The sequence below is a fragment of the Chelonoidis abingdonii genome, chromosome 3 (assembly GCF_003597395.2).
Source record: "Chelonoidis abingdonii isolate Lonesome George chromosome 3, CheloAbing_2.0, whole genome shotgun sequence".
Taxonomy (NCBI): domain Eukaryota; kingdom Metazoa; phylum Chordata; order Testudines; family Testudinidae; genus Chelonoidis; species Chelonoidis abingdonii.
In genome coordinates this window covers 192,363,030-192,376,205 of record NC_133771.1, presented here as the reverse complement: position 1 = coordinate 192,376,205, position 13,176 = coordinate 192,363,030, and the positions used below count along the sequence as shown (strand labels likewise).

Below are 13,176 nucleotides of genomic sequence, written 5' to 3'. Positions count from 1 at the left end.
AAGGGTCAGATCCTCTTGATGTAAAAAGCTAAGGCCCGTCTAACATCCAGGGTGTGTAACCTTGTTCTTCACTGGATTTATGAGGTTTTGGAAAGAACACCGGGAGGAAAATGTTCTGATTATTGTGAAATTGTGATACCACATTCAGTAAGAAGGCTGGGTGTGGCTGAAGCTGGACCTTATTCTTGTAGAACACAGTATAGGGTGGTTCCCACATGAGCGCTCTAATTGTGGACACTCTTCAGGCCAAAGTGATGACAATATAGAAGGAGACCTTCCATGAGAGAAGCAGCAGTGAGCACGAGGCTAATGGCTCGAAGGGAGGCCCTGTGAGCCTTGACGGTACCAGGTTCAGGTCCCAAGCCGGGATAGGGTTGCGAACTTGAGAATAAAGTTGCTCCACGCCTCTGAGAAATCTAGTTCTCATAGCATGGTAGAAAACAGATTTGTCCTGAACCAGAGGCTGGAAGGCCAATATGGCTGCCAAGTGGACTTTGATAGATGAGAACACTAGGCCTTGGTGCTTGAGGTACAGCAGGTAGTCTAGGATGGACTGTAGTGAGGTCAGGTCAGGAGACAGATTCTGATCTGAGGCCCAACATGAAAAGTGTTTCCATTTGGCCAGGTAGGTTTCCCTTGTGGAGGGCTTTCTGCTACCCATCAGGACTTGCTGGACTTGAGTTGAGCATGCTTGTTCCTTCTCATTCAGCCATGCAGCAGCCACGTTGTCAGATGCAGGGATGCTAGGTTTGGGTGCAGCATATGACCATGATTCTGGGACAGTAAGTTCGGCCAGAGTGGGAGCTCTAGCAGCGCTGCTGTTGAAAGCTGCAACAGCATGCCAAACCAGGGTTGGGTGTGGCCACACAGGAGTTATCAGGATAATCTTTGCTCTGTCCCACTTGATCTTTAAGAAGGTCCTGGGCATCAGTGGAATCAGGAGGAAGGCCCCCGACCATAGGAACAAAAAGACATCAGACAGGGAACTGCTGTTGAGCCCTCAGATCAAACAGAATCGATAGCATTTTCTGTTCTTCCTGAAGACAAACAGGTCCACCTGGGGAATCCCCCACCTGTGGAAGACCACATTGACCACCTCTGGATGGAGTGACCTCTCATGGTGAGATGAGAAGAACCTGCTGAGGAGATCTGCTAGTGCATTCCTGGCCCCTGGGAAGTGCGATGCTACAAGATGAATGGTATGTTGGATGAAGAAGTCCCACAGCCTGACACAGGGCTGAGGAGCAGGCTCCACCCTGCTTGTTGATATAAAATATAGCAATGGTATTGTCCATTAGAACTTGGACTACCCAGCCTCTAAGGTAGAAAAGGAACACCTGGCACGCCAGGCAAATCACTCAGAGTTCCCTGATATTTATGTGTAGGGAGTGTTCTTCCTGCAACCAGAGACCTTGAGTGCTGACATCAGTTCCCCACCCTAAGTCTGAAACGTCAGAAACCAGTGTCACTGACGGGGAGTGGGTTATGAGGGGGACCCCCTCCAATATCACATGCAGGTCTGTCCATCACACCAGAGATGACAGAATGTGTGGTGGAACTGTGACCACTAGGTCCAGATTCTGTCTGGCAGTGGCATATACTGAGGCCAACCATGCCTGCAGTGGTCTGAGGTGTAGGTGAGCATGTCGGAGCACGTAAGTACATGCTGCCATGTGGCCTTGTAGTTTGAAGCACACTTGGGCAGTTGTGAGTGGGTGAGCTCTCATACGGGTGATGAAGTCTGTTGTAGCCTTGAACCGTGACTCTGGTAGGAAGACCTTGGCATAGGTAGAATCTAGCACTGCCCCGATAAACTGTATCCACTGAATAGGGATAAGAGATGATTTTTTCTCATTTATAAGCAGGCTGAGATCCTGACAAGTGGCTCGCACCAACACAAGGCTGTGTTGGACCTGGACCCACGATCTGCCTCTGATTGGCCAGTCATCTAGGTACAGATAAATCTGTATGCCTTTCCGCCTCAGGTAGGCGGCTTCTACCACCATACATTTCATGAAGACCCTTGGAGTGGAAGCGAGACTGAAGGTCACTGCTGTAAACTGGTAATGACTCTGGCCCACCACAAAACAGAGGAATCTCCTGTGCCAGTGGAAAATAGAAATGTGGAAATATGCATCCTTCAAATCGAGGGCGGCAAACAAGTCTCCTGGATCCAGAGAGGGGATGATGGAAGTCAGGGAGACCATGCAAAATGTCAACTTTTTGAGATATTTGTTGAGGTAGCGCAGGTCTAGAAAGGGTCTGAGGCCCCCTTTAGCCTTCAGGATTAGGAAATACTGTGAACATGTTCTGAGGGACGCCCTCTATGGCCCCTATCTGCAAGATGGTCTCCACCTCGTGGGTGAGGAGTTACTTGTGAGAACGGTCTCTGAAGAGGGACAGGGAAGGGGGGCCAGAGGGAGGGATGGAGGAAAACTGTAGGATGTAACCAGATTTTATGGTGTTGAGCACCCAATGGTCCAAGGTGATTCTGGACCAAGCAGTAAGGAATGAGAAAAGCTGATTCAGGAATAGAGGAGGGGCTGGATCCAGGTGCAAGTCTGGTGCAACACCCTCAGCCGGGCACACCTTTAAAATGACTGCCCCGAACCACCTTGGTGGTGAGCAGGGCCCAGTTGGGAGGCCGAGGAAGACAGGGCCAATTGCTGTCGCTTATAACCTCTGCCCCTTTTTCTATAGGAGGGCTGGTGAAGTGAACCCGGATATCTGGGTGGCAGTGGAGGTGGCTGGAACTGTCTCTTAGTGGCCTAAGGTATATACAACTGGAGGAAGTGGAGGCTGACCTTCAAGTTCTTTAGCCTGTGCAGCCTAGTGTCCATTTGCTGCGAAAAGAGAGCTGGTCCTTGTTTGAAAGCCCAGAAGACTTCAGCCATGAATTATGCCTTATGGTCACAGCTGAGGACATAGATTGTGAGGCACTGTCAGCTGCATCCAGTGCCGCTTGAAGAGAGGCCTTGGCCACCGCCTTAACCTCCTCCAAGATGGCCGAGAACTCCCGTCTTGCCTGTTGAGGCAGGGAGTTTGTGAAAACATGATCATCTAGTTCCAAGTGTTATTATTGTATCGCCCCAATAGAGCTTGCTGGTTGGCAATACGTAAGACTACAATTATGTCATGGAGGTCATGGAAGTTACAGAATCCATGACTTCAACAGACCTCTGTGACATTTTCTGCCTTGGGGCTGGAGCTCCTAGCCAGCTCCCCTGCAGCTCCCAGCCCTTACCCTTGTGGGGGGGACATTACACCTCCCAGCCATGGTGGGTGGGGGGGGAACCCCAAGCAGCTGCCCAGCCATGGCGGGTGGACTCTGCAGCTGCCCAGTTGCAGTGGGAGGCAGAGGGATCCCATGCAGCTGCCTACCTGTGGCAGGTATTTGGAGGACCCCCTACAGTTGCCCAACCATGGTGGGGGGATCTAGAAGCTCCCAGATGCTGTAGGAGAATCCTGCAGCTGTCCAGCTCCAGCAGGCGAAACCCCTGGAACTCCCAGCCACCACAGGGGATGAGGGGACCCTGCAGCAGGCCAGTCCCCAAGGATGGTGGGAGACCCTGGAGCTCCCACTCGCCACACATGGTGGGGAACCTGCTGAGCAACCTGTTGCCGTGGGCAGTGGGCCCCACCCAGAGCTGATCAGCCACTGCATGGGAGGGACCCCAGAGCTCCCACTCACCGCAGTGGTGGAAGACCCGGGACTCCAGGCAGCAATGGGTGCTGAACCCGCTTCCCCATTTTTTCAGGAATATATTTAGCGAAAGTCAGGTTCAGGTCATAGGCTTCCATGAATTTTTGTTTATTGCCCATGACCTATCCATGACTTTTTCTAAAAATATCCATGACAAAATCTTAGCCTTAGCGATATATAACTGGAAACTGGCTATCGAATAAACTTCCAAAAAGATCTAGTTTGTTAGCGTTTATCTGTTTCATGGGCTGTTGAGATCACCATGATCCGTGGGAGGGTGGGAATACATGTACTCAAACCCCTGGGCCAGGACATAGTACTTTTTCTCTGCCCTCTTTGAAGTGGGGCGCAGAGAAAATGGCGTTTGCCATAATGCTTTTACTAGTTTTAGCACCTCTGTCGTGCACCTTAGAAATGCCAAGATGTCAAATAGGTTCTCAGCCAGTTCCTTGAGAACGTTGATTTGCAGTCCCAAGTTGGAGGCCACTCTTTTGAGCAGCTCTTGTCGGGCATGGAAGTCATCAGGTGGCAAAGGGTTGGCAGGCCTGGTCACTGCCTCATCCAGGGAAGAGGAGGAGGAGGCAGCTATAAATGGTGTGGCTGGTTCCTCCTCTGCCACAGGCGCCAATTGTGCAGAGGCCGCCAGAATCGTGGTGCCAAGGTACAGCTCTGAGTCCGATGCCTGTACATTGCCTATAGTGCTGAAGCTAAGCTCTGGCCCTCAGAAACCACAGAGGGGTTTGAATATGAACCCATCATGGGCGGAAACCCCCAGTGGGCCCAATATTGCCATTGGGGTGGCTATTGGGTGGACTGCCAGGGGCTCCACGGTGGGCCTGTCACAGTTCCAGCCCATGGGATCAGTGCCGACGATGCCTTGGGGGTCAGGAGGGCTCACACTCACACCCAGACTTCTCCCTGGGAGACCAGGGTGGGGCTGAAGCTGCCACATGCTAGCTGGTACCTGACTGATTGGAGACAGACGTCATGATGGGGAGAGATGCCTTGGAGACAACGACTGGCATCTTGGTGCAAGAGATGCACTTTGTGGTGCCAGGGATGGGTGCCAGGCAGGCAGAGATTGGCCGGCTGGAGAGTGACGACGTGGTGATGGGGAGCAATGGGCTAGGGATTGGTGCTGTGAAGGAGATCAGTGCCACGAAGGAGATTGGTGCCACGTTGGAGACCCAGATGGGAGGGTCTCATTGTAGGCTTCCCTGTAGAGGGAACCCGCATTTGAGGGGTCTGACGAAGATGGGCACAGATCCCAAGGCACGAGTGGCATCAGGAGAGACATCACGTCTTTTGCTGCTCGGAACGCCTCCGGTGTTGAAGCCACCAAGAAATGTTGCAGGCCCTGACCACTCATGGGAGTCAGTGGTGAATCCTGATTTGGGCTCGGTGTCCTGGGTGGAATAGCCACTGCCCAAATTGGCTCCTGGGAAGATGAGTAGCCCGGCAGGGGTCTCAATTCATGTGGGGATTCCAATTTCCCGGCTAGTTGTACATGGTGCCGGGGAACAACCTCAGTTAGACTGCGACTTTTTATGCTTCCTCTTAGACATGGAAGAGGGGGAGCAGTGCCAGGAAGATCCCAGTTCTGAGGAAGCACTCCACACCAATACCGAGGTGCTCAGTGCTGAGTTGGAGTGGCATGGTTCTGACGTGGAGCACAGGGCAGCCTCCCTTAATGGGGCTTTTAATCTGATGTCCCTGTCTTTGAGAGTGAAAGGTCTGAAGTTTTTGCAGATCCTGCACTTCTCTTTAATATGTATCTTCCCGAGGCACTCAAGGCAAATAGTGTGTGGATCACTGGGCATAGTACAGATTATTTTTAAAACCAATGTGATATTGACAGACCAGGTAATTGCTGCAAATGGAATCCATAGATAGCTATAGTATTTGGCTTGCTCAGTGCATATAGTGAACACATATTTTTAAAATTAGGGACTACATTTTCAGAAAAATGTGCACTCTATAATATGCAAAAAAAAGTATAATCTGGGGGCATCATTTTGATTTTGTATGCAGTCAGGATAACTGCATGTGCAAATAACCAATGTGTAACTAGTTATTTACATGTTTAATATAGCAAATGTCTGTGTAAATTAGGGATGTACAGAGAGTCACAACCAGGCCTATATATGACTTTAGTCTGCACTCAAAGTATGGGTGAAATTCACCCAATAAGTATTAAAACTACAAAAAAAAAAAAAAAGAAGAAGAAGAAAAAAAGTGCTAAACCTGACCTCAACCAGTTTCTTTTTTTTGTTGATATCATTCTTTTGCAGTTTCTCAGGCTGAGGAGCAGCTCTGCTTACTGGTGGCCTGAAACAAACACAGAGAAAACAAAAAACGAATATAATTAATACATCTGAAATGCCTGCTGTACTTGCATTGTAATCCTTGTATAATTAATCCTTACTTGGCAAAAAAATCACTTCAGATGCAAACAGTAAATGATAACTTATTCCTTTTTATTTAATCTGAGCTGCTTTTTCTGTGGTGATATAATCTTTGGTGTATTTTAAGGGCGACATTTCACAAAGCATAGAGCTGGTGTATTTATTGCAACATTATATAGCACAGAAAGTTGGACTCTAGAAGAGCAAAACAAAATCAAAAGTAAACAAATCAAAAGTAAACAAACAACCCCCCCCCCACAACTCAACCAGGCAAATAAAAGCTCAAAATATACATTAACAAAATATATCAGCAGGTGATCTTGTGACAATAAAAGAGGAAAGAGTTACCTTGATCCCCTTGTAAGCGGCAAATAAAACCAAGTAAGAAACTTAGTATAGTTTATACAAATATTTTGGTCACTTTAATCATGCACAAGCATTTTCAGAGTTGATCACTCATTCCTGTGTGGCACAAACCATGCTATTCAAGCATGCCAGCAAGAACTAAAACAGAAATTAAAGAGTGCACCAGTCTACAAATTCAGAAAGGTCATACCCTGGCATCACCAGGCAAACTCTGCACTAAAGATCCTACAGGACAGGGAGAAAAAAGGAAGCTATATTAATGCTTCCCACACACTTTATACTGAACTGAGAGTATACTTTTGTGTATTTTAGTTATTTCAGAGTGCTTTATAGAAACTGTAGCTGTCAGAAACATAACAACAGTCTCATGAGTGCTGCTAAGAGTTTCACACAATGGATGTTTGTTTGTATTCTAGTTCATCTCATAATTTAGCCTAATTCCTGTTGACTCGTGGTAGGTCAACTTGTGTACTGAGACAGTTTCTTTTTTTTGCTCTCAGGGAAACAAGGTTCCTTTATTTTCTCTGAAATTGTTCAGTCAAAACACATTATGTAATCATCAATGATAACTGGACCAAACTATGGTATAATCACCACCAGACACTAGATGGGAAGCAAATTGATGATAAAATTTCATTCCATATAAAACATTAAGCTAAACTAGAACATTTTGCAAAGGCCAGTTTGAACCCAGAACTAGCATGAAGCCTTTAAACAAGCAATTAAGAAAAGCATCAATTGTTTTCTTGCATGTTTCCTGCTCTTTTTTCTGTTTTAGTGGAATTTTAAAATGAATTGATTTTACGTTTCTTCACCTAAGAATGTCTGTTAAAGTTTATGACAAAAGCAAGTCAGGATTTGTGATGAAAGTAAGAGGATACTATCACTATGACACAATCAGTAAATAATTAAGTAGCCAACAAAAAATTTATTTTGAAAATATAAACACACATCTATATATATATCTATATCTATACACAGTACTTATACACACAAATATTGTGTGTATTTATATATACATATACATGTATATATATATACACATATGCATTCCGTGCTCTATTTTCACATTGTGATTCATAAAAGAAACGTAAAAGAAAAGCAGCATCAAGTTCATTTTCACTTTTAAAAAGTCTATGGTCATCGCTAATTTGTTTGAAACTTAAGATGGCAGTGTTGAGGGTGAGAAATTTGCATTGTAATAAATTAAGTACATTTATCCTTTGTGACCTATGCATTCTGTACTGCACATTCATAGAAACCTGTGCTTTTCCTGTGTGTTAATACTTACTTGACAATTCCCTGCCTCCAAAGGAAAGCAAGTTAAAACATAATACAAGTATTAACGGTTTCTTTCCAGTAATTTAAAGAAAATGTGTGCACATTGAGAGCTAGGAGGAATGAATTCTAGAAAAATTTAGACACTCAAATGTTATGGGCTTTAATATTTGCAGGCACTCTGAATCACTACAGGCTTCATTTCTGTTAGTAATAATGGGCCTGATTCTGTTTTTACACCAGTTTTACACAGCTGTAATTCATCTTTCATGGACCTAATCCAGATTTATACCTGTGTGAGTCAGAACAGAATTAGCCCTGCTGTTTCTATGGATGGTTAGGTGGGAGAGGAAAAAGATGTGAATGACAGTTCTCTTCCTCCCTTCAGCTAACCACTAAGTCTGTAGTGAAATATTTAGATGTAGCAGCAGAAAGAGGAGGATAAAACATGGATGAGCAGAGGTTGCAGCATTGGGAAGGTATACAAATTAAGTGGCTAGGTGAAAAGTTGGGAGTGGAAGATTTGGAAGAGAGAGGAAAGGGTACAAGTTGCTGAAAGGAGAGAAAAAGAAGCCTGACTGCAGAAAAAAATAGAGCTATTTAGGAAGGAGACTAAAGTAGAAAGGGCAGGTCAGAAAGAATTAGGATAAGCTCTCTGGGGCAGGGATTGTCTCTTGGTCTGTGCGTGTACAGCACATACACTAATCAGAGTCAGATTGTACTAAGCATAATAAAAATGATAATAATAATGAGAATCCTGTTCCTAGTGAAGTCATTGGAAACAGGATTGGGCCATCAGAGAGGACCTTACATGAAAAAGACAAATAAAGCCGCTGTCACCTGAGAGAGGCCAAGGAAAAAGTCCTGGCAACTGAGATTGAGAGTGAGCCCAAAAGCAAGGAGATGGGCAGAGAGGAGGACCTGGGTGCCAAGTGGAATACAAAAGTGGGCAAGGTGGCTAGCTGGAGAGTGCATGTTCTAATAACAGAAAAAGAAAACAAGTGAGCCTGAGCGAGAGCATACTCCCAAGAAGAGAAAGGCATGAGAGAAAATGAGGGGATCCAAAACTGGGAAATCTGTTTGGGCAATTGAAGTTATAATCTGAGATTTAATAAAATGTTGTTCATATCATAAAAGATGTAAGAGAGACCTTAAAAAGTAATTTCCATTGTGTGCTGAGAAGGAATGCACATGTTTTTCTCATCAGTCTAAAATATGTTACAAAACATCGAGAACTTTTCAAAAAAGTTGTAAAGACTGTGTGAAATCTAAAACTTCTTCATGTTCTCCCATCCTCATATATGTATGGGAGTGTATTATAATAACATCATAATATTCAAGTAATATGAAATCTATGCAATCAATATGCAATCTCTTTTGTCATTACTTTTACTTAACATTTCATGGACGGGGGAGTAAAAATAATGTTATTTGACACTGGAAATGGCCTGCTTTGGAATATAATGGATCAAAGCAAAATTTAATCAAGGTTAGAAGAAAACATCATTTAAAAACATCATATCAGCACAACAAAGTCACCAACATTTTTACAGTATCCTGCATGATTTTACATGTATGCTGATGCACTCTTTAAAACAAAAGTAAGATATTGCAGAATGCATGGTGGTCATAGCTATTTTCATATATTTTAAGAAATGAAGCTATTCATTGCATTCACATCATTCTAATTCAGGCCCCAAACATGAACAAGCAGAAAAGCAGATCAATAGGAACTATAGTCAGTTCTGAACAGGAACTAGAGACCTTTATTTTTAAATTAGCTGATTGTTGTAAATATCCTGCAAAGCTATTTAGCTGTTTGGCTACTGCAGGATCTTGATATAGGCCTCCTGCACCTATCTATGGTTCCTTCCTACATAATACAAGTAGGGCAACTTGGAAGATCTCGTTTGGCAATGCTAGCTGCAGACAGCATATTGCATCAGCTTCTTGTTCACTGAGTTCCAGGAAAAATTTAAGTTAACTCTGAGCTAAAAAGCTTTGTATAACTTGTTTACCGGCTATGTGAGAGATCACTTTCTCCCCACATACTACCAGAGTAGTTATGATCAGCTGAGGCACTCAAGCCAACAGTCCCCAAATTTAAATGGCTAGTTGATTTTGGTGGAAATCCCTCAACTCTGGTATTTATTTACCTTAGTAGTCTAACAGAATCCAAGTTTGCTGACATTTAGCATACCCTGCAAAATATGTCTCTTTTTACAGGCTTCTCCCAGGTGCTGGGGCTGGATTTGTATTTGGTGTGTTGGGGGATATCCATTTATTGTATTAATTTAATACATCCACGATAAGACTGTTGGTAGCCTGGGACATCTGATAAATAAAAATATTGACTCAATAATATATGGAGAACTTTTGGAATGAAGGAGGTGGTATAGTGGGTGAATACATTAGTCTCTCACCTCTGGATGATTGGATTCAAGCCAGGTCATAAATAACATGCCTTTGAAGGTTTCCCTATGGTCCCTAGTGGACTCCAGTCCACATGATAAAAAAACCTCAAAGCAGTTGACAGTTCCTGAACAATGCTGGAGCAGAAAGCAATTTTCAAGTTAGAATAGAGAAATGTTGATGGCACTCTGTGTGGATAGATGCACTGGAATGACATCATTTTCAAGCACACAAAGCTTCACACAAACAAAAAAACAGTCTGGGGCCAGCCCTCTGATCTGGCAACAGCACAATGGCTGCCTTGTAGAGGATATGGGATTGATCCCAAGTTCATTAGGCTACCAGGAGCTGGGAGTACAGCAGTCACAATATGTTCAAGTTCTGGGGGAGAACCACAGCGGAAGCAGTGTCCTGTCAATTACAGCTTGAATAGGTCATTTTGACATCGAGCTGTAGAGAAGGTAAAAAAGTGGGATCCCAGAAGACTCCACTCCACCCCAATGATCACTCTGCTGTTAAAAGACTCATTGTGTTATTTCCTACATCCCAAATATATTTTTCTCCAATACATTCTGAATCATCTCCACAAATGTATATATACAAATAGGGATTCATTTCCAAGCTAGTTTCTGAAATTGCACCCACAAAATTATACACGTAAAATCTATATTTCCATGAGCAAATTGTGTAACTATGCATCTAACTATTTAATTTATAGTGCAAAAATGTGTACACAATTTTGGAGGCTTGTTTGAAAACTGAGCCCCTGTGTTATAAGAAATAAATCATCAACAAAAGAATAACCAATATTTGAAGATAGGAAAATCCTCTTTTTGCACCCTGCTACAGTGTAGGATTACAAATGATACACAGTAGATAATCTGAAAAATAGCCTATGACAGATAATTTATAGTAAATGGAACAAACTACTGTGATACAAAACAGGACTAGACATGCTAACGCTGTTTTTGGTTTTCCGCATATTCAAGCTGCATTGAAGGATTTCCATCACCATAGTTATTAAATCGTTAGTTCATGTAGACATGCAAGTCAAACAAATGAATGCTGCAAACACAGGATATAAATTAGTTTTAGCAGAATACAAAATGAAAACATCATCATGCCTCCCATATTAGTGGCATGAAACGTAATGTTAGGCAGTAGGCTCATTGTACTTCTTGTCATTTAAATTCTAGCTTTGGTCAGTTAAAATGGTCCCAATTCAATCATTAAACTGTTTCTCATATAAGACATAATTCCTATGTATTTTCCTAAGTAATATATAACATGGCTTACAATTGTCCTGGATTGTCTGGGACAGTCTTGCCACTGACCAAGGTGTCCCGTGGTGTGGGAGCGCTGCTCTTTGGGCTCCCACACCGCGAGACTATTCCTGCAGCAACTCTGATTGACACCCTGTTCCTAAATTACATAGGCAGAGCAAGGAGCAGAATGCCAATCAGAGGAGCAAGAAAAGAAAAGAGAAATAATAGGTGAGAGGAAGACAGATAATGGAGGGAGGAGGGAGAAGAAAAACAAGGTAGGGGACAGGAGAGAGAAACAACAATGAATTAATTATCTTAACTGAATGCACAAACTAATACATCTGCAAAGACGTTTTAAAATTGCACCCCCAGCCCCACCTCCCTGGAGCTCCACCTCTGCTAGGGGGAGGGTCCCAGAGCCCAGGCTCTAGCCTGAGCCCAAACATTTATACCACAATTTTACAGCCCTGCAGCCTGAGCCCCATAAGCCAAGTCAGCTGACACAGGGTAATTATGGATGTTTAATTGCAATGGAGATATATTCCCACTGTTACATGCTAAAACTGCAACTGCTGAAGAGGCTTCACTCAGACTCCCCGACCAGTACATTGCCACTGGACTCTGCTAAACCTCAGCAGCTCCCAACCCTGGCCATGACTAATCTCACATTTTGTAAGGCAGACATACTATATGATTTCTATAATCCTCACAGGTACTTACACAATGATTATTTTTTATTAAGCAACTAAAGCAGTAAATGAAAAGGCATATGCTACAATGGGTTTTAACTCCTTTCTGAAGGCATTGACTTAGGTTAGGTTAGACTTGTCCAGATGGGCTTACAAAGTTGTTGTCTTCCCCTGTACAAGGATAAAAATCCTGCTGCTTAGAGGCTCGACATTGTGGAGTGTCCTGTCAGTCTGCCCCTGAGTTGGAAGTCCAATGCAGTACAGGACTTTAATCTGTACTCCACTGGCTTTGCCTGTGCTGTCTCTACATAGAGCTTGGATGTGTGGTGAGAGCAGGGCACATTGCAACAGAGGGATGGAGTTCAAAGTCCCTGCTCACTCTGCTAGCGGCAATTCAGCTATCATAATCAACCCTCTTCTTATAGTCTCTTTCCCATGGAGGGGCAAGAACAGTTGGGCCCCTCGCCTTCTACATAGGGAAGGAAACAGTGGAATTATCGTGCTTCCCCACAACCCTGCCTGAAGAGAGAGGTAGGATCTGATGACTCCCTTCGGAGACAGAAACATCCACCTGGCTCTTTTCCTCTTGTCTGTGGGGATGGGGAGAGAGGAACTTTTCTGTCTTTGGGGGCAGGGAGCTGAGGAAAGGCACTCGAAGGCTGGAAACCTTCTGCTCCTCTGACAATACCATGCAAGGTACTCTTGCCGGTCTACCGCTAGTGTTAGTTCATGTCCTGGTGTGTGACTAGTGTGTGTGGATGTTGGCATATATCCAGGGCCAGCGCTACCATTTAGGCAGCCTAGGCAATCGCCTAGGGCACCAGGATTATTCGGGGGGTGGCGTTTTGCCGGGGGGGGCGGCAGGCAGCTCCGGTTGACCTGCCGCAGGCATGCCTGCGGAGGGTCCGTTGGTCCGCGGCTCCGATGGAGCTGCCGCAGTCATGCCTGTGGATGGTCGGCTGCTCGCACAGCTCTGCTGGACCACCCGCAGGCATGCCTGCGGCAGCTCCTCCGGAGCCACGGACCAACGGATCCTCTGCAGGAATGACTGCGGCAGC

General features: G+C 44.6%; 1 protein-coding gene across 2 annotated transcripts in view; it reads right to left on the bottom strand.

The window, feature by feature from the left end:
* EML6 (EMAP like 6) overlaps positions 1-13,176 on the bottom strand; it is a 360,575-nt gene that overhangs the window by 48,851 nt on the left and 298,548 nt on the right. For both annotated transcript variants that reach the window (XM_075064408.1, XM_075064409.1), the window contains exon 29: positions 5,953-6,031. In XM_075064408.1, coding sequence (XP_074920509.1) covers positions 5,953-6,031 — 79 coding nt within the window. The remainder of the gene's footprint in view (positions 1-5,952; positions 6,032-13,176) is intronic.